This window comes from Anabrus simplex, chromosome X (genome assembly GCF_040414725.1).
Source record: "Anabrus simplex isolate iqAnaSimp1 chromosome X, ASM4041472v1, whole genome shotgun sequence".
Classification (NCBI taxonomy): domain Eukaryota; kingdom Metazoa; phylum Arthropoda; class Insecta; order Orthoptera; family Tettigoniidae; genus Anabrus; species Anabrus simplex.
Genome location: NC_090279.1, coordinates 195,688,552 through 195,711,553, shown reverse-complemented (window position 1 = coordinate 195,711,553; position 23,002 = coordinate 195,688,552). Strand labels below are relative to the sequence as shown.

At 38.3% G+C, this 23,002-nt stretch overlaps 1 protein-coding gene across 3 annotated transcripts in view; it reads left to right on the top strand.

Moving 5' to 3' along the window:
- Positions 1–23,002, top strand: part of Set1 (SET domain containing 1) — a 112,317-nt gene that overhangs the window by 65,414 nt on the left and 23,901 nt on the right. For all 3 annotated transcript variants that reach the window (XM_067159020.2, XM_067159019.2, XM_067159021.2), the window contains exons 9-11: positions 2,235–2,345; positions 5,420–5,670; positions 8,567–9,573. In XM_067159020.2, coding sequence (XP_067015121.2) covers positions 2,235–2,345; positions 5,420–5,670; positions 8,567–9,573 — 1,369 coding nt within the window. The remainder of the gene's footprint in view (positions 1–2,234; positions 2,346–5,419; positions 5,671–8,566; positions 9,574–23,002) is intronic.

The window sequence follows — 23,002 nt, the reverse complement described above, 5'->3', positions numbered from 1 at the left end:
AACAGCGATAGGGAAACACTCGGTATATTTTTTCAACATGCATGCGTTGTACTTTTGTGTATATACAAGTACAGTGAAATATAGGCTATCCACCCTTTCTAAAGACGAGGGCAGAGTTTTAAAGATTTGAAAAATACGAGAGAATAGATATGATAACCTTTGAGCTTATTAAATAACAACAGTGTATTAAAAGGTATGTAAAACATCAGACAACAAATGTGGAAACATTTGGAAGGAGGCCATAAATGTATCAACTTATTATTGCAGAAAAAACACTTTCTAAATCAAATGTTAGCTGAAGCCTTACATTTGTATCAGTATGTTATTAGACATTGTTTCCTGGTCACACTCTTCGACCCTGAATTATTTGGAGGCTAAACTTGGCCATGTGTGAGAGTCGAAACTCTCACAAGGTGCAAGTTTCAACGTATGTGCCACCGGTGAAAGATATGGAAGCCTCTCCAGTTCATGGATTTTAACTTTGTCTTCATTAGTAAGAAATTTCATGACTTTTTCTGTATCCATAACTAAACTGCCACAAGACAATAATGTACCAACTTCTGAATGGAATGCGAAATATAAGCACAAACAGATTTATTGTGTTATTCAGTAATATCACTGAAAGCCAGCATGCAGAATTTAACTTTTCTGAGGTTAACAGCTTGCTCCCTGAAGCTGAAATTTGCCTTGTAAAGTTCAGGAATTCAAGACCTTTTTCTTGTTTTGTGCAATTTTCCCCAACCTGCCCCCTGTGACGAGGACTCCTATCTGATGATATAGATGTTGATTCCCGTAGGAAATCTGTGCTAGGTACCAACTGATGAGCCCAACCTAGCACATGAGGCGAAACGCTGGCAGCCAGGAACGAGTTAGCTGGAAAATTTATAATGTCCAATAATAGACCATTTATATTGGCTCCTATCTGTGTTGGAAATCACGGTTCTTGGAAACGGGTGACGAACATTTTCAGGGCTGAGCAAGGTATAAGCAAGGTATTTTTATATAGATTTAATAAGACTTGAATTGGGACTTTGAATTTACGACATCTTTTAAGGAACACCCTAACAAAACTTCACTGTAATTTGTTTTTTAAATTTCAACAGGAAATCAAATGTGAAAAACAGAGTTAAAATTTCAAGTCAGAACAAAATTCATGTTCCTTATTACACTAAATAAAACACTATTAACAGAATCCAATATATACGAAACAAAGGGAATATATCTCGTTATTATCAAGCAAAATTAGAATATTTTACAATGAACTGAAATGAAGAGAGTGATATGATTTTGGGGGTGTAACGCATATTCACGTCTTAGCGGCAGCTTAGCCACTTTGCTTGTCACTATTACTACTTGATACAGAGGACGATAAATTGTACATTATCTTCAGCACTTGTGTGTTCAGGATCAGCTTCAGTGAATTTAAAATCAGATCCTTCGCTTTCACATGATCTAATCTCACTAGGATTTCTTTCTGTCATATTTAAGGACCAGAGGAATTATACACAGTAGAGCCCTAGTAATTTGAGACCTGTTAGTTCAAGATTCCTTGTAATGGTGAGCGATACTGTAGCTGATACTCAGTAATGTGCTTCCTTACAATTGTAGGAGCTGGAAGTATGGCTTGTTAGCTTTTAATGTGAAACAAAAGCTGTAGGTTTCCACCTATTCAATACAATTTACTGTAATCTTCAGCTTTTGTTTTACATTATATTGCTCTTCAATACAAAATAATATGAAATTTATTACCTATGATGATATCTGTTAGCAGAAATTAGTAATTAAATGAAAATATCGAAACTAGTTGGTAGATCGATGTTGCCAGTTGAGAGCTGGGCGATTTGCTGATTTTTTAAAATTTGTGCCTCATATTCACATGTGTGTTACGTTACAACTTTTCAGTGCATAGCTGATACAAAACTTTCTTGTAAAAGCTTTATTTCATATGCAGTTTCTTGATAGATGTCATATCGGTTGACAAGAAAATTAGTACATGATGACATAATTTTCCATTTCATTCATCGTGTTCCAAAAATCTGGGTATCTCGTTCTGCAATACTTTTTTCTTTTTGTTTGAAACTACTAAAAATATAACTATACCTTAATGGATATAAGTCTTATTTTTGATCCATAAACAACAGTGTATAATCAAGAATTAGCAGTCGTCAAAGAAAGTAATCTTCACTAAATAATCTGTTCTGTACTTTGTTATTTAAACTATTTCAATTTGGCAGCGGAAGATCAAGCCCCCAACACCAACCCCTGAAGAAGAGGAAGAATCTCGAAGGGAGCTTGCTGAAAGTGATCAGGAGGAAATGGTTCAGCCTTCAGACTCTGAGACTCAGGTATGCATGTTTTGTGCATTATATATATACACACCAGGTGAATCAGCTGCCCTTGTTTCTTTAGATTTATGCAACCTGACATAAAAACATCTCCTCTGTCATCTGATATTAAGTTTGTGTGTAGCTACATGGCTTGGAATACATGTATTCGTTGCTGACAGTCCAGTAATAGGGAGGTAATATTGAACCAACACACAGAATCGTGCTACGTGTACAAAAGGAACACTCCATGACACTCCCATGTTGATCAGAAACTGTGGGTTGACACTGAAACCTTACAGTGAATGGCAATTTACAACAGACTTCTCGACACTCACAGTGGTTAACGGCTAACGGTGGCTGTTATGTACATAGGTTCAAACTCAGTGCTAGCAGAATATTTTGTATGTATTTATTTTAATTCCATGTGTGCTAAAGTAATGAAGAATAGTAGTAATTATGATCACAGATCATATTTGACACTCTAGTATGTTTGCATGTTAAGCAGCTATTAAAAAGGCTGTTTGTAGTGGAACCAGCAATTGCAGCAGGAGACATGATGGGTTTGTGGATGAGCATCCTAATCCTTGACCCATAATGAGCTGATTAATTAAATTAGTACTCAAAATGGCCTCGTCCGTCATTAATGCAAATTTGAGCATGTTCAACCCTTCTAAACTTATTCACTTTCAATAGTTCTTGTTTTCATCTAGAAAATTGTTGTTGGTATAAGCATCCTGCTTCCTATGCGTTGCAGCTGGCTTCTCCAAAGAGTAATATCACATCCATGTACTCGTGACCTGAATACATAGTGGTTGCCTATACAAGCTGTGAGTAAAATGTGTAGAGAGATTTGCCTTACTGGAGAGACCCCATTGTGTTGAACCATGCCACTCTTAAGCCCAGAAAGTTCTAACCATTCCCAGTCAGTGGAGCATGCATCTGTTACTTGGTTGAATGTGTCCAGCATAATACTGGCATGGCTATACACACTGCATTTGTGTTTTTGTTATCATTGTTACCCTTGTCTAATTTGATCTTAAATTGGGTTGTGGATCATTGATCTCCATCTCTTTCACCCAAGGACCTGGCCTTTTGAACCAGAACTGAAGTTCTATTTCCTCCTTTACCTAGTTGTTTTTAATATTCTTTCAAAATTTATGTCAACATGGGATAGAATTCTGATTTCTGTACGGTTGCTATTAGACCTTGGAATTTTAGGCATGAAAAATCATTTTTTAGGTGGTTAGAAAAAAACTCTTAAAGTATGACATTCAACACTAAAATCTATAGGCCTTAAAAATTTCATGACAAATATTAAATTTACAGAATAAACATAATATTAATGATTCAGTAAATTTGCAACAGGGGAAATTAGTATTTCTCATAAATTCACTTCGGCTGTGTGAACAAAATAGTATTACAGTAAATCTGGACCATGAACAATTCAGCATCTGAAGAAATTTAATTTTTATGGCATGACAAAGTTCTGTGTGCAACATTTTCTCCTGATAAACATGAAAAACTGTTATATGAATAGTCTGTAGTAACTCACATGGTAATTATATTGAATTCAGTCTCAGCTTAACCCACAATCACGTGCACTGTCAGAAACATTGTATCCATCCTTGCTGCCTGGACTGTTTCTCAAAATTCCTCTGCAGTGTACTGGCAGTGCAGACTAAAAAATATGCAATGGATATCTTTTGGAGACCAGCAAATAGAAAGACAGTTATAAGAACGCCAGCAGAGGTATTAATGCAGAGTCGCACCATCACATTAGTTGCAGTGTTTCTTATTCTTCCTTCTTGTCAATATATAGCATATGATTGCTTTTGTCTGTCTGTTCAGAATAATTATCTGCTGTTGAGGAACTCTGTATTATTGATGTACTTTGCTTTATATCATTTAATGTGCAGGAAAATGGTGACCAATGCTTCAGTCTTAAGAAGAGGATAAACAGCTTAGAGAACAAGCAAAGTTGGTAAAGTTGGTTCCGGGACCTGATTTCAACAGCTCTGTTCCAGCTGTGTTCAAGTACACTGCCAAGATACTTAAAGCATTGGACTTGATCCAGTGATGTGTCAGCTACTGTCAAGTTAAAAGCTTGAATGACATGTTTGCTTATGACCATTACTTTGGTCTTTTTCGTGTTTAAACGCAAACTTGCTTTCAACCACACGGTTTCGTAATCTCTGCAGAGCGTCAACACTTGTTGCAAGCAGAACGGTATCATCTGCATATCGCATTGTGTTCCCATTAACATTGATGGTCTCCTGTTTTCCTTCCAGTGCTTCACAAAATAACCTTTCAGAGTAAATATTGAAGAGGAGTGGAGATAGAACACAGCCTTGCCTCACTCCTTGCTTTATTTCAATAGCACAGACATCTGTAACTGATGCGGTCTGATTCGAGTACAGGTTGGGAATAATTCCACTTTCTACCATTACAAATTTTGATTAGAACACTTCAGATTATAAATACTTTATTTATTTATTTATTTATTTATTTATTTATTTATTTATTTATTTATTTATTTATTTATTTTTTTCTTCCGTATGTCTATTTGTACTGGGAGTGTCCAAGGACATGTTGGGCTCGGCTGGTGAAGGTCTTTCTGTTTGACTCCCCATGGGTGACCTGCGCATACGGATGTGGGATGATTATGATAATGAGGTAGGGAGAGGTTGAAATCCGGTGTCAGCACATAGCCTACTCCAGTCGAGTAACACTAAGGGGCCTCCATGTGATGGATCATCAACAGCATCATGTGACCTTACTCCATATGAACACTCTGGAGTGGTTTGGAATTTAATCCAAGATTCTAGGAATTAGAAAGTGTATACAACCAACAGGACTCGAACCGACTAATCACGGTGTCAGGCCATATAGACTTGACGATCATGGCCACCAGATGGGCTTATTTTTACACACACACTAACAACTTGTTGGAATTTAAAATATATCGCTAAGAATCTTATATCACCTCACTTTAAAACCTCTGATGGTAGTTGTGGTAAGATTATGTATTATGACATGGCTTTGATATAATTTATTTGGAAGTGTAATTTCATCTTTTTCTTTTTTAATCTCAGGGAGATATTAGTGAACCTCACTACCAAAAACCGCCTTCGTTGGAAAGAGGATCTTCCAAGTCGTCTACGGCATCTTCCTCATCTGTGAGCAGCAAGTCGTCAGGTTCCTCGTCTTCATCATCTTCGTCCTCATCTAGTTCAGATAGTGAGTCTAGTTTAGAAAGTGAGGAGGAAGATGATGCTTTCAGAAGAAGAGTTTCTGTCCTCATGGATATCGACATGGTAGAACTGGAAGAGTTAACAGGTCTCAGGTGAGGTTCTTTACGTTATCTGTGAGATTAAATTAATATGTTTTTGTAAATGAGTAGTGTAGGTATTTTTTGTGTTTTACAGAGTGGTCCACCAGCACCTTGTCATTTTGTTTTATGCAACCCATAGATTATTTACAATCTTAACCTCTTCCTATACAGTAGGGGGTCCCAAACTTTCCCACTGTTCTTGTAAGCTCTACAGTTACCACAGCCCTCATTCCATTATTACATATTTGAGAACAATGTCGAATAAATGAGAGGATGTCAAAATTCACAAAACAGGATGTTTGACTGAAACAAGAATGTAAACTGAAGTAGATAGTAATAGTAAACTGAAGTAGATAGTAATACTGCAGTCAAGTAATCTGGTCAGGATTACCTACAACGGAATGGAGTAGACGACAGTAAATAACCCCACTCTCGAAAGGAGCCAGTCTCTCTGGGTGGAGAAGCTGGTTCCCCAATGGAAGAAATGCCACTGAAATCCAGCGTGCAGTATGTGTTCTTCAGATTAGGAGTGGCCTCTTTCAAACCTGGCAGTTACGGTATAAAATGCCTTTGGGTGTGGCAAGCCTCCCCTTAATACTACCGACTTGAAGCATCAAGGTGGATTGGGACATTAGAGGGCGAAATGATCCAATGATCCAATGACCAACCTACAAGCTTCCTGGCCGTGAGTGACGGAAGGAGAAGAAAAATAATCATCTGTCAACAAAGTCATATGTCAAAGGCTGTATGGTTCAGTGAAATTGTGAATGCTTACAAAATTAAAGGTACGCATAACAGGAAAAACACAATGACAGGTCAGTGTGGGGAGGGGGAGAAATAGAAAGAGAACAAGAGGGCAAGGACAGTCTCCACATCGCAGACAGATTGGTTTTCTCTTCAATTCCAGTTCTACATCAGTTTCTTCTCAGCTCCCGACGAGTTAGTTTCTACTTCCTAGCTTCGTCAGGAGGGCGGGCATCAACACTCATTGACAGGCCATCTCAACCGGTATTCGTTCTTAATGTGATATAAACAAAAACAAAAAAAAAGATAAAAAGTTAGAGATAAATGTAGATAGGAATCGAACTATTCTCAGATCTCAAAAACAGCCAATGACTTACTGATTCAGCCTCAAGGATGATACCCTCTATGCATGACTAAAGCATGCTCTTTCCGTGTCATATCTCTGAAGTATGATAGGAAAGATAGATTGAGGAACGAAGATGTAAGGAAGGTCGCCGGAATGAAAACCTAAATGAAAGAATTGATAGGAGTAAACTAAGATGGCTTGGACATGTAAAGAGGATGGAGGAGGAAAGAATACAAAGACAGATGATGGAGAAAGAGAAGGAGGGGGAGACCTAGAACAAGGTGGATCAACTCAATAAAGTGGAGTGCAAGAAGAAGAATAAACCTGGACTGGGACAAAGTGATGGAAGAGGAATGGTGGAAGGAGAGAGGAAGGGGCAGGAGCTGGATAAGGGAAAGGAGATGATCTCTGATTCATAATTTGCATCATTCAAATAGCATTCTACTGCAACATATCACTTAGCACCAGCAATCATATTAATGATAACAGCAAGCATCATTCTTTTCAGCTTTCTCTATGCATCTTTGACCAAGTGTCAGCCTCCAGATCCCGGGAGCGGTGGTCAGGCCTGACAGATGAAGTTGCATTTCTGAAAGGCAGAAAATAGTCTATTCGATATTCCATGTTGTACGTTGGCATAAAAGATCTCTGGGGACATATTTGGTATTTACCCAACAGAATGAATTAAAACAGCCATGGATTGCCCAGTAAAGATCTGTTTTTTCTGCCATATATTAGAGTAAAACAGAACAATGAAGTTGATGCGTTGGCAGTCTTAATGGCATTAAATTAAAATGCTTGGGCATTGTAGCTGAGGCCATGCAATGAATATCATTGTTGTTAACATGAAAATGGGAATTTAGTCATTTTTCCTCTGCAGGTTAGGCTTGTTTTATGTTGCCGGTATGTAGTAAGCTAGCAGAGCATTATCAGCCGTAAGGACTAAGAGATTTGGATGGGTAAATGACCTTTTCATTTCTTTTAGACAATTTCAGGTACTTACAGTTACAGAACATAAAATTATGCTTTAAATCTTGTCTACTGTTTATCCCGTTGAGCTTGAGACGTGGCTGAGAGAGAATGAGATTCTCAGGAGGAATAGAGGGTTGGTTACTACTGAAGTACAAACCCCCACTAGTCTGAAAATGTATTAATTAGTTTAATCGGAATGTAGTTGGTACTGAGAGCAAAGAATGTGCTTTTGTTAATAATGATTCATGTTGTATATTAAACAAATTTGAGCTCATAAGGAAATTTGTTACATCAACTACAAAACTGCAGAAGATGGGGTGCTGATAACGAGATAGAACAGCCGCCTTAAAAATACTGTTGTAGCCGCACAGCATTCCATCATGAGTGACCGTTTCTGTTTGCGTATGCTATTGGAGTGTCCCTGAAACAATTAAAAGCTAGTATTATATAGTTTTTGGTTTGGTTTATTTTTTCAAAGGAATCTTGTAAAGTGTGGCTTAACATTATATAATGCAGTGCTGAGGAAGGCAGTGAAGGTTTTCACTATAGAACATGGTTAGGCTGTGTTTATGTTGAGTCTGAACCTTTTCTGAGACAGAGAGTAGCTTGCGTTATCGTGTCGGGCAGTAAAATCAGACTTCTGCCGTTCTCTCATTTGGTTTTGCTTTCAGTGTTGCAACTTGACATATTGGTGGTAGAGTTTCAGCCTTTTCAGTTCCTTTATACAATACTCCCTCTTAAATTTCCATGAAGAACATTTTATGTGTATTGTTTACGCATCTTTAAGAACAGTCTTTCACTTTAGAATGCTCTGTTTACTGATAGAATTCTTCTTGCATTTCACAGAGATCGGTTTGCGGATGGCAGTGCTACACCTTTACCTAGCGAGCCCTGCAGTGACATCGAAGGAGATGAGGGTGAGGTGGAGACACGGAGAGAAGATGTGGCAGTCGCAGAGAAGATAGAATCACTTCCGGAACGGCTAGATGCAGTAGATGTCATCAGGGAAGAGACGAGAAGTGAAAATTCGGTTGTCGAGGCTTTGATGGCATTGGCGGGTGTTGATAAGACGAGCACACCTACAGTTCAGTCTCCGGCGAGGGTCAAATCGGTTCCATCTCCAGTTGGAAGTTCAGACGATGAGTCTCTTGAGAACAGGAAGAAGCGTGAGTTTGAAAGCCCGGAGAACCAAATGTTGGACGAAAGAACTATGTCGGTTAATAAAGTTAAGAACAGGACATGTGTTACTCCTCAGCCTACTGCCACTATGAACGGTGAAGTGTTAAGGGACTTCCCCACGACGGAAGATGTAGGAAGTGTTAAGTTCGAGGACAGTGAAATGCTGGAGGAAGGGGAAATAGGTAGTGATGAATTGCCAGCTCCTCAGATCACCATGGAACACTCTTATAGCCTACCTCCACCTGTTAGGGCTGTGTCTGTGTCTCCCGTTAGTATGGCAAGTAATGAGAGCTCGTCAGTTAGAAGGAAACCACAAGAGGAAGTCAAGTTTAACCATGATCATGGCTATAATCGTGCAATCACTCCACCAACCCCTCTTACTCCCATTCCTGTTGAGAACGAAACTCTTAAGACTCCTAAGGTGAAGAAGTACAGGAAGTCCAATATCGAGGAACTCCTGTCATCATTTCCTGTTAAGCCTTCACTTCCTGTTGTTAAGCCCATAGTGTTCGATAAGAGAGACTTGATGGCGGAAATGACGGTGCTTTACGAGTTCCTAACCAAGGGTATAGATGCTGAGGATATCAAGTACCTGAAGAGGAGCTATGAGGCGATGTTATCTGATGACAGCCAAGGCTACTGGCTCAATGATACCCACTGGGTGGATCATCCAAATATCCTTTTATTTAACATAATTTATTACTATACTGCACTATGTCATAGTATTGTAGTGTTACAGTTTTTGGTTTATAACAGTTTGAAATCCTAAATTTAGTCTTTTGAATTTAGCATTGATTTTCTTGATTTAGCATTTTGTTGCAAATTGATCAAAAATAAGGTTTGGTGCCCCCATTCCTTTCTTTTTTTTCTTTTCTTTTAACAGTTTCTCATTTCATTATTACTAGGGACTGGAAAAATTAGCATCAATTTTTACCGAAATTAGCATCTATTTTTTGAAAAAAAAAATGTTTGCTTGAGATAAAACGCCCACAGTCAACATTGTTTGATAGGGTCCACAACAAATCAAAATGCTCAAATCTGCTAGAAAAATCTCTTTTTTTTTTTTTTTTTTTTTTTTTTATGTTTTTCACTGTTAATATGTTTTACAGTACCGTCATTCTTTACCCACGCAACTCTGCAATTACAAAATTTGCAAAACACAGTCAGTGAATCTGTGGCACCTAAACCTTCATTTGAATACTGCTGAGCCCTCTCACAGGCATTTATAGCTGTGCGCACCATAATCTCAGTGATTAATGCAGGTTAATTCTCTTCACCTTGTGCCCAACAGAATTCGAACAGGAATGATGGGAAGTGGAAACACACATCTCGCATCTTGTCTCGTGCCAATATAGCTTTCAATTAATAATCGATTTAAAAGTTGTATGTAACCAGAAATTCAATGGGGAAAATGACACAAATGACATGCATTTCACGTCTTGCAGGTGTCGTTTATTGGTAATAATCGATAAAAAGTCGTATGACTGTTGTATAATTTGATTATTAATTGATCAGTTGTATTAATACTGATCTATAGTAATAGTTGAAAATCGAGGTTTGGGTGTTTTTCTGTCCATAAACATGGTTTTCACAAAAAATAACTCGTTTATAATGAATTACAGTAGAACCTCGATTATACTTTCCCGGAAACTACGTTTTCCCGTATTATCCGTTCAAATTACGTGGTCCCGCGAGCATCCTAATTAAATCATGTTGTAAAAATCCCGCATTATCCGTTCCTCAAAGAAACGATTTCCCGTATGAACCGTTCAGAAATTTCAGTCCCATCAACGCTAAATCCTCGATCACGTGTTTTTCAAGAAACTGTTTCTCACGAAAGGACGGCTACGCCATACTTGCGAATCTTGGTGTTAACGTCCATCATTGTGGTAATTTGAGGAAGCGGAAAAGCGATTGGCGGTGAACTTGCATAACGGACCATCTTAGCATGGCATTCGCGTGGTATTGTTTAGAGAATTGAAATCATAAAGCAGAGAGTGTCCACAACAATTGGAAGAAGACAGAGCGCATTTCGACAGCTCTACTTGAAGACGGAACGAGTTTCGCCAAAACTTCGTACTTGCAAAGCGTCTACATTATGTCCAGGGTTAGATGTTTACTTCCCCCCCCCAAGTGTATCGCCGAACAGGTTTTCAGCACTTCCCTCAGGGCACTGTATAGTCGCTGAGCTTTCAGGCAGGAATCTAAACTGCTTCTCGTTAAGTAACACAAATTTAGTATTTTAATATTGTCGTATACGATTACGTTATCGAGACCAGAACAGATGTTGTACCTTACATACATAAAGCAATGGGAGGTTTTGGGATTGCCTATTACTGTTTTGGCCCTAATGTAAGACTAGGAATTTCACGTTATTGTGTTAAAATGTTAAAATTGCAGTCGTTTTATTTGTGCACGTTACATGTAAAAACCTTTGCATCAGTTCGCACTTGTACCGTCTTGGACAGTAGAGCGTGTTTTCCAGCTGAGCTCACTGTCGCGAATAACCGTAAATTCGGAAGTTTTGATGATACTTTTCTCTTTCCAATTTAATTGTTATTAGTGACGGACATAATTGAATATAATGCATTCGAAAACTTGAGAATCGGTACTTACATTCGAAACAATATTCTCGAGTTCAACATAACCTTTATTAGTCGATGTAGGCTGTAGGCCTAATTTGCGCGGTACAAGATTTCCACAAACTGACTACGAACAGTATACCGGTGATCAAATTACAATGGAAGATTTAAAGAAAAAGGGATTTCGCCATCATGTTGGGTGCTTTTGTATCCAATGTGCTTTATTTTATTAGATTAGAGAATTAAAAAAAACTTGTGGTCGATTGTTTGGCTTGTTTTTATTAGGTTTTTCGAACAGTTTGACCGATCAAAATTGCTGAACTGAAAGAAGTTTTCAGAGGAAACTGACGAAGTTTCCCCGGTAAAACTGAATGTAAAGTTGCGAGACTTGTGCTATTTAATGGTGAGATGGCACCCCGGTCTAGAGAGCCAGGAATAATGTCCAAGAGGATTCGTCACACTGACCATGTGTCACCTCGTTATCTGCAGGCGTTCGGACCGAGCAGCGGTCGCTTGGTAGGCGGAAGGCCCATTGGGGGGTATAGTTTGGTTTGATTTAGGGGTGTTTGTAAGATTTTAAGTACGGTATACATATATCTTTTTTTGTGATCTTTAGCCAAATTGTTCATGGTTCATTCATTCCCAGATTTTCCGTTTTCCCATATTGAACATTTTTTTTATGGTGATCCCTCCAAAAACGGAGAATCGAGGTTCCACTGCACATACGAAATTGCAATTATTTGCTAATTTTGTATTATTAACATTTCTAGTTGAAATTTGCATTAATATTCATGGCTGTCGCAAAATGCAAAATTTTGTGCTCTAATTATTACTAAACCGGAAACTGGGCACAACCATACATTATGAAGAAAGAAAAGAATGGAGTGTGTAAATTGGCTTTGAAGTTTACTTGGTACGTGGGGCTAAGAGCTCTAAACCTGATAGGTTGTAATGACTGGCAACAGTTCGAACTTTAGACGCCATTAATCATTACAAACTTCATTGTAACCTATATTGACAGTGATCAGGTACAAGAAACTTTGTTATTTGAGGTCAACCTAATCAGTACTCATTTACTCATGATCATTTACAGTTGGTTGGTACATGTTACGACTTGTTTCAAGCCATATAGAATTAATTTCATTTTGGTCCATAGTTGAGGATGTGTGGGATCTGGTAAATGCAGCACAGGTAAAATTTAAGGAAGCAGAGATTATCAGTGGTATATTGTATAGGAGGGATACTGACTGGAAGGTGATTTGGGATTTAAATGAGACTATAGAGTGGATATGTGGGAAACTGGGAGTGAGATTTCTAGATTCTCGTGGGAGGGTAGGAGATAGGGATCTGCGCTCAGATGGCCTTCACTTAAACTGCAGTGGTACATGTAAGTTAGGAAATTTGTGTAGAAGGGTTATCAGAAGGTACATTCAGAGAAACGGGGTGGTCTAGGGAGTGGTGATAAAGGTACAGGGATCTGGAAGTCAAGTAGGGATGACCTAAAAATGTTATTGCTGAACTGTAGAAGTATTGTAAAGAAAGGAATAGAATTAAGTAATTTAATAGATATATACTTACCAGATATTGCAGTAGGCGTTGAATCATGGTTGAGAAATTATATAATGGATACAGAAATATTTTCACGGAACTGGAGTGTGTATAGTAGAGATACGATAGGAATGGTAGAAGGAGGAGTATTCATTCTGGTGAAAGGAGACTTTGTAAGCTACGAAAAAGTTAAAGATGACAAACATGAAATTCTAGGTGTAAGGCTCATCTCTAAAGATAATAGGCAACTTGATGTCTTTAGAGTGTACAGACTGGGAAAGGATAACGCTGGCGCTGATTCAGAATTATTTGATATGATAATCAGCTATGTGGGAAACTATATGGAAAGGAACGTGATTGTAGCTGGGATCTCAGTTTACCAAATGTCAATTGGGAAGGTAATGCGAATGAGAGGAAGCATGACCAACAAATGGCAAATAAGTTAATATGGGAAGGGCAGCTGATACAGAAAATGATGGATCCAACTAGAGGGAAGAATATTCTGGATGTGGTGCTGATAAAACCAGATAAGCTCTTTAGAGAAACCGAAGTAATAGATGGTATTGATGATCACAGAGCTGGGGTTTTTTTCGTAGTTAATAATAATATTTCTAGCCGAGTGCAGCCCTTGTAAGGCAGACCCTCCGATGAGGGTGGGCGGCATCTGCCATGTATAGCTAACTGCGTATTATTGTGGTGGAGGATAGTGTTATGTGTGGTGTGCGAGTTGCAGGGATGTTGGGGACAGCACAAACACCCAGCCCCCGAGCCATTGGAATTAACCAATGAAAGTTAAAATCCCTGACCCAGCTGGGAATTGAACCCAGGGCCCTCTGAACCGAAAGTCAGTATGCTGACCATTTAGCCAACGAGTCGGACTTTCCGTAGTTAAAAATGAATGTGATAGAAAGGAAGGTATTAAAATTAGGACTATTAGGTAGTACCATATGGCTGATAAAACAGGTATGAGGGAGTTTTTGAAAAGTAACTACGATCGGTGAAAAACTGTAAATAAAAATGTAAACAGACTCTGGGATGGGTTTTAAGCAATTGTCGAGGAATGTGAAAACAGGTTTATACTTTTAAAGGTGGTAAGGAATAGTATAGATCCACTATATTGCAACAGAGAAGTAAAGAGACTGAGAAGAAGGTGCAGGTTGGAAAAAAATAGAGTTAAAAATAGCTGTGGAAGTAAGGAGTAATTGAAGGAAATTGCTAGGAAATTGAATCTAGCAAAGAAGTCAGCTAAGGATAACATGATGGCAAGCATAATTGGCAGTCATACAAATTTTAGTTAATAATGGAATGGTATGTATAGGTACTGTAAGGCAGAAACAAATTCCAAGGAAGACATTCCAGGAATCATAAATGAACAAGGGGAGTGTGTATGCGAGGATCTTCAAAAGGCAGAAGTTTATTTTTTTTTTTAATTTTTTTTTTTGCGAGTTGCTTTATGTTGCATTGACACAGACAGGTCTTAAGGCCGGTCCCCACTGATTAACATTTAACAACGCCATGTTAAATGTTAAAAGTGTTAAGTGTTAACTGGTGACACCATCAACATGTTAAATGTTGAATACTGTTTCATTTAACATTGTGTCCACACTTAATAAACATGTTAAACTTGACCTTCTTTGTTTATATATAGGTAGTTCATCATATCAATTTGCGGTAATAAATTTAGGTGGTGTCTAGTATTTTCAAACAAGGACAGTGGACTCAAATGAAGAGTATTTGGCCTTTGTTATTGCCACTGTTGCTTCTTGTTATGATTTAGAAATGCAGTTTTATTAGACACATTTCCTCCCCTCATCCTTTTCATTGCTTCAAAAGCAAACCTCTTTGAAGTACAAACTTCGTCCGCTCCCGCGCCCCCCTCCCCCGACTTCCGACTTTTCTGATTTTGTTTCAATACTTGACTGTACTGGGAGCGGAGGGACGCTAGGTTTTTTTTTTTTTTTTTTTTTTTTACGCACTCGCGGGAATAATTATAGATAATTTAGAGTTCCGGTTTCTGGAAACTGTCAGCTTTCTTCGCTTTATCTCTGTATTCCTTTGATAAGACATCCCACAAACAAGGCCTTTCTATTATGTCATTAACTTAGTCCAAAGTAATCTTGCTCCACTCCATTTCTGACTGTAAATTTTTGTATAGTGCAGAGAGAACTACACGCATGCGCGTACTGGCACCTGTACTGTATTTGTAGCTTATAACAAAGAGAATGAGTGTTGCGGAGTGTTGTAACTATAATCCTACTTCACGAGAAGCATGTCATTTGCGTCGTTTGGCTATCTGTTGACCTGGAAACGGCAAGGAAGTTGCCGAAGCTTTGCCAACATCTCACGAACAACGAATTGACTTTACACGTTTTCCACTTGGAGCAGAAAACACGCCAACATGTTAAAAGTGTTAACCTCAACGTTCTGAGTTAACATGCAAAGCAAATTGGAAGACACAATCACAATATACATGTCAATTGTAACATGTTAAATTTAACATGTTGGTGTTGTATGTTAATCAGTGGAGACCGGCCTTTATGGCGACGATGCAAGAGGAAGGAGCTAGGAGTGGGAAGGAAGGCAGAAGTATTCAGTCAGCAATATGTAAAGATTGTTGGTTAGAAGGATAATGACCGAGCTCGATAACTGCAGTCGCTTAAGTGCGGCCAGTATCTAGTATTCAGGAGATAGTAGGTTCGAACCCCACTGTCAGCAGCCCTGAAGATGGTTTTCCATGGTTTCACCTTAATTAAGGCCATGGCCGCTTCCTTCCCAGTCCTAGCCCTTTCCTGTCCCATCGTTGCCATAAGACATATCTGTGTCGGTGCGACGTAAAGCCAATAGCAAAAAGAAAAGAAAAAAAAAAGAAGGATATTGTCCAGATAGGGGGATGACTAATACTAAAGAAGTATTAAAATTTACCTATTATAACAATGACATTTACAGTAAGATACAAAAGTTATCAACTAGAAAATCAGCTGGAATTGATAAGGTTTTGGGGGATATACGAAAGACAATGGGTTGGGATATAGTACCATATCTGAAGTACTTATTTGATTATTACTTGCATGAAGGAGCTATAGGCCTAGCAAATGAATGGAGAGTTGCTATAGAAGCTGCTGTATATAAAGGAAAGGGTGATAGACATAAAGCTGAAAATTACTGGCCATCAGTTCCAGAGATGCCAACTATTACGATTTAATCGTAATAATTACGAATTACCCATCATAATTACGCCTTTACGAATCACACACCACAAATTACGATTTTTTGTTGATTTTTAAATCTAAGTGTATGAAGTGTTCAAAAGGATACACAAGGCGGCTTGAATTCTCAGAATATTATTTTCGAATTTCTCAGTAATAATTTATACCCCTTTCCTGTCCCTCGTTTAAGAATATTTTGAGTTTTCACGCGCCGAACGCAGTGTGTGCTTCCAGTTCCGGAAATATAGGCACCTGTGAAGTGGTATATCTTGCGGAGTTGTTGTCTTTGTTCGTCACATAATCAGACTACCATGCAAGTATGAGGGTTCTTTTGTCTTTGTTTTGGCGCTAAAGTGGTGACAAACTCCGTTTAATTGTGAATACTGTGTGCGTGACTGTTGAAGTATTTATTGCAATTTTGGTTGCCAAATTTACATATATTGCTCTTCTAGGATATATGCTAATCGTGTGTTACGAAATGCGAAAGGTTTGAAACAATGAAGCGATTTCTTGTGCAGGAAAATACGTGTGATTACGTTACCGTGATTAGTGACGCTAGTAATAAATATAGTTGAAAAATTTAGGGAGGTATACTCGGAAGAATGGCCTTGTTTAATGCATTCCTCAAAATCTCATTCACACGTGTTTTGTAGTGTGTGTAGCCGCGATGTTTCGGATGCGCATGATGAAGACGAACAAGACTGAATTTCGTGCTAATATGAACTCCGAAGTGTTAAGTGCTCTGTTAGTGCAGAGGATGCACATGATATGAAAAGAAAAAGCATGTCACCAGTGTACGTTTACCAAACAGGAACTACAAGCTTTAAATTAAATGATATGTAAGTTAGTAAGATTACGAAAAAAAAATCTACGAGCGCCCCCCCCCCCTTGCCATAACGGCTGCATTACGAATTACCTTTCTTGAAAGTTGGCATCTCTGCAGTTCGACATGCATTGCATGTAAGCTTTGGGAAAGCATTCTTCCTGATTACATGAGACATGTTCGCGAAATTAATAACTGGTTCGATAGAAGGCTGTTCGGGTTTAGGAAAGGTTACTCCACTGAAGCTCAACTTATAGGATTCCAGCAAGATATAGCCTATTTCCTGGATTCAAGAGGTCTAATGGACTGTATCGCCATTGACGTATCTAAAACATCTGATAGGGCAGATCATGGGAGACTGCTGGCAATAATGAGTGCAATTGGACTAGACAAAAGAGTGACTGAATGGGTGGCTAAATTTCTAGAAAATAGAACTCAAAAAATGAGAGTAGGCAAATCTTTATCTGACCCTGTAATAATTAACAAGGCAGTATTATTGGCCCTTTATGTTTTGTTATATATATATATGATATGAGTAAAGAAGTGGAATCAGAGATAAGGCTCTTTGCAGATGATGTTATTCTGTACAGAGTAAGAAATAAGTTAAAAGATTGTGAGCAACTGCAAAATGACCTTGATAATGTTGTGAGATGGACATTCGGCAATGGTATGATGATGCTTGTTGTTGTTGTTGTTGTTTAAAGAGGCCTAACATCGAGGTCATCGGCAATGGTATGGGGTTAAAAGTCAAGTTGTGAGTTTCACAAATAGCAAAAATCCTCTGTTTTAATTACTGCATTGATGGGGTGAAAGTTCCTTTTGGGGATCATTGTAAGTACCTAGGTGTAAATATTAGGAAATGCCTTCATTGGGGTAATCACATAAATATGATTTTAAATAAAGGGTACAGACCTCTGCACATGGTTATGAGGGTATTTAGGGATTGTAGTAAGGATTTAAAGGAGAGCGCATATAAGTCTCTGGTAAGACCCCACCTAGAATATGGTTCCAGTGTATGGGACCCTCACCAGGATTACTTGATTCAAGAACTGGAAAAAATCCAAAGAAAAGCAGCTCGATTTGTTCTGGGTGATTTCCGGCAAAAGAGTAGCGTTACAAAAATGTTGCAAAGTTTGGGCTGAGAAGACTTGGGAGAAAGGAAACGAGCTGCTCGACTAGATGGTATGTTACATGTTATAAATCTCATTTTATTTATGACTAATATAAATGGTATGATCCGAGCTGTCATTGGGGAGGTGGCGTGGGATTACATCAGTAGACGAATATGTTTGAGTGGTGTTTTTAAAAGTAGGATCACCGTGTGAAGATAAAGTTGGAATTCAAGAGGACAAATCGAGGCAAATATTTGTTTATAAGAAGGGAAGTTAGGGATTGGAATCACTTACCAACGGAGATGTTCAGTAAATTTCCAATTACTTTGCTATCATTTTTAAGAAAAGGCTATGAAAACAACAGATAGGGAATCTGCCACCTGGGCAACTGCCCTAAATGCAAGATCAGTAATAAGAAGAAGAAGAATAGTATGGTCTCAGCTACCATGTGCAGACTTTTCGATTTGATGCCATCTGGCTGTCTGCTCGTCAATTTCGACGTTCCGTTTTTCTCTAGGCCTACTAGATGGCGGACTGAGTAAACCAAAACGCTGTTGGGCATCTTTGGCTGAGATTTAATTAATTTTGTCTAGTAAACACCAAATGTGTCACCAGAGATCTTTTACATGTCAACATCGTACGACATGGTGTGTCGAATTTACTTTTTTCTGCCCTTCAAAAATCCGTCTACCTCTGCTGGGTTTGAACCCACTATCTTGGGATCGGGAGGCCGACACTCTACCACTGATCCACAGAGGTAGCTAGATCATTAGTGATTGATTGCCTATCTTTGGAGTTAGGTTTTCAAATAACTTACAAAGGGAGATGTTCAATACATTTCCAATTTCTTTGCAATCATTTAAGAAAAGGGTAGGAAAACGACAGATAGGGAATCTGCCACCTGGGCGACTGCCCTAAATGCAGATCAGTAGTGACTTATCATTATCAACAAGGATTAAAAGGTCCACCTATTCAGTACTATATATAATATGTTCATATTATTTATTGGGTCATCTTCATCCTTAAATTATAAATGGGAAAGAACATAAGTGTAATTTGCAAATACCAGCACCTAATATAACACTATTGGCATGTCTTGAAGCATTAATAAAATATGTTGTGGCTACACGAGTCCATTAAAATTGATGTGTCTTGCACATATGTCCAACACTTTTGTGTCACTTTTACTTTTAAGGAAATTATAGTCTTAATATAAAACAGTGCATTATTGTAAGCTTTATTATTAACATATTATATACAGTATTGAATAGGTGGACCTTTTTATTCTTATTGTTTCAAGCCATCATCAAGGCACATTCATTCTTGGTTTCCTCAGTTCTTTCCTAGAACTCCACTAGCCACTTTCTCTATTATTTCTTTCATCCTTTGCCATGCTATTTTTTCACTCCCATGGCGGACCATGGCTAGATATGATCTTATTTTTATACTGTTACTTCGCTAAAATATTACCTGAAATCTCCTGTTCCCATCAGATGGCTCCCATACATAGCTGCCATATTTTGTATAGCTCTTTCTCATGTTACTTTAGCACTCCTTTTTTTGACTACACTCTTCTTAATGTGATATGATCGGAAGGTACCTTTCTCTTACATTCTTAAGAGATTTGTTTTCTGCTCACTTAGGAACAACACACACCTTTCCTTCTTTGCTGGAAATGAAATTTGTCCATTATTTGTAGGATAGGCGTGGCATTTGTTCTGATGTTAGAGGCACATGTTCTAGAGAAGGTACTGAACTTGATGATAGAATTGAGTTGACTTATTAATGCAGTAATTGAATTTACATCATGTACTGCTATTGTTGTGGGATGATGCATCCAAAATATATGAACTGGTCTGCTGTTTTCAGGTGTATACCTTCCAGGATGATTCTCCCGTTTGTCTTCTGCTTGTTCTACTCTGTTCTTGTCATAAGGTCTATTTGTAAACATGGATTAAGGACAGTAAGGAATCTTGCTCTTCTTTTTTTCTTTTGTCCTTGTCATTAGGTTGTGTGGTTAATGTTTTTAATTTTCTCTTTTATCTCTGTCAGTGTTTAAACTACATGCAATGCTATCTATAATTGCCACTATTATTGCTGCCTCAAAACCCAGGAAACAGGAAAGTGCTCTCTCTTTTTTTTTTAATGCTCTGCAAACCCTTATTTGATGTAAAATTATATTACTGGGTGTTAGCTGCCATTTTTTGTATAGCTCTTTCTCATGTTACTTTAGCACTCGTTTTTTGACTACACTCTTCTTAATGTGATATGATCGGAAGGTACCTTTCTCTTACATTCGTAAGAGATTTGTTTTCTGCTCACTTAGGAACAGCGCACACCTTTCCTTCTTTGCTGGAAATGAAATTTGTCCATTATTTGATAATTACGTAGGTGGTTGGAAAAGTTCTCGGAATGTACTAGAATTAAGAACTTTACCTCGGTGGAACTGCTTTTATTTTTCAACATAGTCTCCCTGTAGACTAATGCATTTGGTCCAGCGATGTTCCAATGCCTTGATCCCATCTCGAAAATGAGATTCCTCCAGGCCTGCAAAATACCTCTCCAATTCGGCTGTCAGTTCTTCCCTTGTAGAAAATCTCCGTCCACCGAGGAAAATTTTCAGCTTGGGGAATAGATGAAAGTCTGATTATGCAAAATCAGGTGAATAAGGTGGATGTGGCAACAATTCGTACCCCAGTTCTTGAAGTATTGCCATGGCAATACACTTGTGTGCGGCGGAGTGTTGTCCTGATGAAAGATGACCTTTTTCCTTACCAAACCAGGCCTTGTTTCACATATCTTTTCCTGTAGTTGGTCTAGGAGGTTTGCATAGTATTGCCCCGTAATTGTTTGGCCAGTAGGAAGATAATCTATCAGCAGAATGCCTTTTGCATCCCAGAAAACTGAGGCCATGACCTTTGCTTTCTTTGGTGGTGATGAATCAGCATGTTTCCGCTGCTTTGACTGTTGTGTTGTCTCTGGGGTATAGTAGTGGACCCAAGTTTCATGTGTAGTCACAAACCGGCGCAAAAAATCTTGTTGGTTGCACTGAAAACGGGCCAGACTTTGTTCGGACATTTCCAATCTGGTGCGTTTATTGTCCAATGTCAAGAGCCGCGGCACCCATCTTGCGGATAATTTTTCATACCCAATTCTTCGGTTAAAAGATAATATACCCGTTCAGAAAACATCCCTACAGCTTCAGCAATCTCCCACACTTTCAGTCGACGATCCTCCAGGACCATTTTATGCACTTTTGCGATAAATTCTGGGGTGTAACACTTTTTGGTCGTCCACTACGCGGATCACCATCCAAGGTCTCCGGACCAAATTTAAACTCTCTGGTCCACCTGGCAACAGTTGCAAATGAAGGAGCAGAGTCCCCCAGTGTGTTCTGAAAGTCGGCATGAATTTCCTTTGCTTTCATACATTTCTTTACAAAGTATTTAATCACTGCTCGAATCTCAGTTTTTTCCATTGTCACAAATCACTACGCGGGAACAACAACAAAGAGTCGTCACTACCACACTCCTGCAGCTAGAGCACTGACGCGCCACGTGTTCACTCACAAAGGATGTGTGATTATTGCGCGGGAACCTCGTTGCTCTAGCACTGACATCTAGCGGTGATTCCGAGAACTTTTCAAACCATCTTTGTAATTCAAATCTGTACTTTGTACATTTCAGAAGTGTGTTGTTTTAAAAACAATACTTTTTACTCCTTAAGAAATTAGAATTCGTCTTTCCATTTACAATGTAAAGGCAGGATTGATGTAATGTTTTCAATTTTTTTTTTAGGCGTTGACGGCTATTAGAGACCCCAGTAAGCAACATTTACACGTTTTTAGAAGCTTTCATTGCAGCCCAGTATTGTTGCATTCTCTCTCTGGCAACCTGTCTTTTTTCTACTGTTCTTCTTCATGAGAGCTCTGAAGTTACTGATCTAGTGTTGGTACTTGTTTCTGTTAACAATGCCTTCTTGGTATAGTCCAGTGTTTTTCAGATCCTTCCTGATCTTCCTAAACTACTTATCACATGATGTGTTAAATCTACTATCGAATATGGTAAAAATTTTCTTAGTCAAACGCTTGTCTTCCATTCTAAATAGGTGGCCATAGAACTTGAATCGTTGCTCCTTGATGGATTCAATCAGTCGTTTGGTTTTCTGATATACAGTAGAGCCATGATAATTCAAAATCGGTTAATTCAAAATCCCGCCTAATTTGAAGCAGCTCTCGTTCCCGAAAACATAAGGTACCGTTTTGCATATTATGTAATTGTTTAATTCGAAATATGGATAATTCGTAATTCGAAGAACAATGTTGGTCCCATTACCGAATATCAGACTTTTAATTCTAAACTGCCTATACATTAAAAAAAAATAGTAATTTACAGAGTATAAATTAAAAATTTATCTGTGTCATGATAGAACATATCTTTTGGAATGAGCTGGGGTAGCTTTCCATACTTTCACTCACTTTGTTGGTGTGTTTCATATTTTCTAAGTTTGAGTAAAATGTAATTGAGGAGTGGAAATGTTGTTCTCCATTTCCCTCTCCTGGCACATGTGACGTTTTCCAGGTTGTTACGCAACACAATAATGAATGACCTATCATTCTGTTTTGGAACGTACTCGGTGCATTTAGGAACATTTTATTGAGTGGTATATGTATGTATTCATCACATTTTATCTCTCATACGTTGTGATGTAAGCTTACTTACTAACGTGAAAAGGGTAAACAAATGACACATTTCTAGTAAAGTTTTACTATTGTGCGCATTTTGTAACTGAACGACACACCAGGTATCTTTCCTATACAGCATAGAACATGT